At 53.6% G+C, this 3,660-nt stretch overlaps 2 protein-coding genes across 2 annotated transcripts; one reads left to right on the plus strand and one right to left on the minus strand.

The window, feature by feature from the left end:
- Positions 1 to 169: 169 nt before the first annotated feature.
- On the plus strand, positions 170 to 387 carry J7T54_004261 (uncharacterized protein; the record flags this gene model as incomplete). Its single annotated transcript, XM_051510721.1, has 1 exon — positions 170 to 387. A coding segment is annotated over one exon (218 nt), but the record flags the coding sequence as incomplete, so codon positions are not given.
- Positions 388 to 1,908: 1,521 nt separating this feature from the next.
- Positions 1,909 to 3,120, minus strand: J7T54_004262 (uncharacterized protein; the record flags this gene model as incomplete). Its single annotated transcript, XM_051510722.1, has 1 exon — positions 1,909 to 3,120. One exon carries the CDS (start codon positions 3,118 to 3,120, stop codon positions 1,909 to 1,911), a length of 1,212 nt encoding a protein of 403 aa, XP_051358407.1.
- Positions 3,121 to 3,660: the final 540 nt, after the last annotated feature.

A 3,660-nucleotide genomic window follows, 5' to 3' on the forward strand; every position in this document is an offset into this window, starting at 1 on the left:
GATTATCTTGGCCTGCTCAAAGCCTTGGCCCAGAGGCACTGGCCGGCGGAGAATGGAAGTACGCGAAAGAAGCCGCCTATGATGTTCGTCTGCGTGCAGTGGGAGGATGGAACAACGACCTAGGAGTGGCGAGGAAAGTTGAAGAAGCATTCTCAATTTGGTGGGCAAGCGAAGATAGCAGCCCCCAACACCATTGAGTACGACAATGTCGTGCTAGTGGAGGCAGGGGAGAGGATTCACTCGGCCGATTTCGCCTTTGTCAAGACCGCTGCCCAGCTTGCGGAACGGCACAAGGAATGGATGAAGAGACAACGCAAGAGCGAGTCTCGGTCGCTATCTCCGGGCTTGGCGCTTGACACTGTGGAGTTCGAGGGCAAGGATGCCTAGGACGGCTAGACGAATCGAGCTATCTGGGTTGCTGATGGTCAACCTCGCCGACAGTGCTTCGACGCTGCAATTCAGGGGGCGATCAATTACGTAAGACAGTGAGATATAGGGGTTACGTTTGCTGATTAGTTTGCATGTCTTTTGACTTATTTTGATTCGGGTAGCTGGACTCCCAGGCGTTAGTACACGTGGGCTGAATCCCATTCTTATTGTTTCTGAACGTTCTTTCGTGATGGATGTGCTGCCCAGGCTTCACGAATATTGATTCATCATATGCTGCATGCCCGGTGAGATACTCCTGCGAACGGCCCCTTCTCCATCGAGATCAGGAGGCAAACTCGCGCCCGCCATCACGCTTGACCCGACATCGAGAGCATCAGAAGTGATCACATTTCCATAGCTACCTTGTCTCCTACCTCGGCTTCACTCACGGAAAGCATGCCCTCCTGCGAGCCGTATACCGTGAACGTGGACAAGAACCCCTAAACCGCTGCTTCGTATCTAAGGGGCTACTTTCCGCCGCCTTTCTAGTATCCTTTAGTTCCTATGCTCTCCTGCGCACCGTTGGTTTGGTTGCGACTGTGCTCTGAATGATCCCGTCCTGGCTTTTGTTAGATGAGGCATCGCTAGCCTACAACTCGCAACGTACTGGATATACCCTTGTAGCGAAGTTACTTCCGCCGCCAGAACCATCCAAGCATCGACTGCCAATGTTCGTATGCCGTTTGCGCGGGGAAATGCCAGTCTGTTGCAAGAGTTTGGCGGATTTTGTGTGTTCTTGGCTGCAGTGAGTAATTCTCCCATTATTTGAGAGTGAAGGTGGGAGGGACATCTCATGTGTTCTGAAGGTTAAAGGGAGTGCAGTCCGCCGGAGATGGCGCTCAACATTCATGTTGTACTGGGGCTTCGCACAGCGGCAAGCTCAACAGTGAATGGTGCCAGGGGAGGCCATGTTAACCTGTCTCATTCCTTGGTAGCCTGTTGATCCTGTGAGTGACCGCTGAGAGTGATTGTGGCTGCATTCGATGGGAACAAATTGTCATTATGACAGAGGCATTATCATGTTCTTATTCAAATATGCGTATTCCGCAAGAAGAGGCCTGCGATATGAGGTAGATACTATTCGGCTATGGTAGGTCGCTTTCTAAACCACATTCTGTCGGCAATCGATACACCTCGGTCGTCCGCAATTCGCTGAAAGAACTGCAGTATGCCGTGGACAACAGTTGACATGTACGGCGAGCGAGGTCGAGACATGATAGTCCATGTTGGGAGCTCGCGGACGATGCCGTCACCCCATCCAACATCGAATGGCCAGCCTGCAACAACCGAGGCGGCCCCAGTTTCATATTCGGGTTGTATCCATCGGTCAATGTGAAGATGGCAGGACACATCTAGAGACGATCATATTCGGGTTGTATCCATCGGTCAATGTGAAGATGGCAGGACACATCTAGAGACGACGAAGGAAACAAGGAACAAGAAACAAGAAACAAAGAAGACAAGCGTGCAACAGAACTTTCAGGTGCACTTTCTTGGAAGCTCAAGGTAGACTCTGATAAGATCAGGATCGGACTGCATGTCTTTGAAAATTTCCCGGTATAGCTCGGCGAGATCTCGGGGGATCGATCGCAGCCGGTCCATCAGGCCCCGTAGCCGAGCCCGACCATAGTCAAGCTGAAGAATGTACGCCACGAGCCACACCCAGATGAATACTCCCTGGACTCTGTGGCGCATCTCGTCCCGAATTCTCTCCGCGAGAAGGCTACGGCCAATGTGGAGCTTGTTGGTGATGAAAGCGCTAACGTTCTCAATGTGGCCAGGCTCATTCTCGACAACGAGCCCCGTTGCGTGGCGAAGGGATATGTAAGGATGATGCCTGCTCGCGAGGCAGATGCGAAGCTGGAGATCGCGCGCGAGTGCTCTCTCAGTAAGATCGTTGAAGAACATGGCCATCTTGTGGATCTGATCGCGGTTGCACTCGTTCAGGGCATCGACGAACCACGTCATCGGCCTCAGCTCGAGTATATCGATGGCCAGAGTAACGAGATTCTCTAGTTCCATGATAGTCCAACCATCATCCGCAGGATCCGTCCCTGATCTCCGGAGCAGTTCAGCTATTTCGGCGGTGGTAGCGTCGCTTACGAGCGACACAAGTAGAGACCGATACATGCCTTCGACCGACCTCTGGAGCTCAACACCGCGCGTGTGGAAGAAATGAGTTAGGATGCTCTCCCCACTTCGGGATTTCTCTGCGTGCTCGCATGCAAACTTCATCAGAGTCGACTTGCCAGTCCCTTGTTTGCCGCGAATCCAGAGCAGAGGACGCGTGTCGGACAGCGGAGGCGATGGCGGCGCGTAGTCGCTCGCAGAGTGGGTTGCAGGCATCGGATCCCATGCTTGGTAGGCTTCACATCGCAGAAGCCAGCGGCATGGTCTTGCCTCGGAGACGCTGATCTTGTGCAGGCGTTGACTCATCTCGTCGAATCTGAGGCTATGAAGCAGGGCCTGCTTCCGCTCCTCAGGCGTCCGAGGAGTGCCGCTTGAGTGATCTGGTGTCTGACGTGGATCATAGTTGTAACTGTCTTCATAGCGACCATCAAATATTAGCAAACGCCTCTTTTCATTACAAGCGATCTGCCTTGGCAACTGACTCCAGGTGAAGTTGTCGCCATTGAAGGTGCCTCCCGGCAGCTGGATGCCTTGCCCATTGAGAGCCGACTCGTGCGACATGGTATGGTTGTCTCGATTGTCGTCGCGCGGCCGATCATGGCGACCTTCCCTTGGCCTCCGGAAGCCGGCGTCCATGGTACTATCGCACCATCAAATGAGCCTGGGAGTAAGTAGTTCAAGCTGTCGATCCAAGTTAGTCTATGAGTCCGGCGGCTGGAGACGCCACTAGAATAGACCGGTTCTTTGTATTGGCACCTTAGACTGAACAAAGAGGAGAGAACCACCGACATGTGCGTGGCGAGAGGAGGAGCAAGAAGGAATCAGAAAGTGCACTTTTGGCCTTCTGCGCGAGCCAATCTAGGAGCGCCTGCAAAGATTGCACGCGATGATTGGGTGAGGAGACGGCATGAGTTGGCCTGCCAATCTGCCAACTGGAGAAAGAGGGCAAGGAGGGGGCGGAGAGGAGCACAAAACACGCACCCTCTCCCTCTCTCTCTCCTTCCGTAGCCGTCATTCTTCCGTCCGACACGTTGGCTTCTGCTAGTAGTCAAACTGTCGGACAGCAAGAGCGACCCGGTCGCCGGCGATGCAGAGTCGACA

Source organism: Emericellopsis cladophorae, assembly GCF_022114955.1.
Source record: "Emericellopsis cladophorae strain MUM 19.33 chromosome Unknown NODE_207_length_3660_cov_40_638292, whole genome shotgun sequence".
Taxonomy (NCBI): Eukaryota; Fungi; Ascomycota; class Sordariomycetes; order Hypocreales; family Bionectriaceae; genus Emericellopsis; species Emericellopsis cladophorae.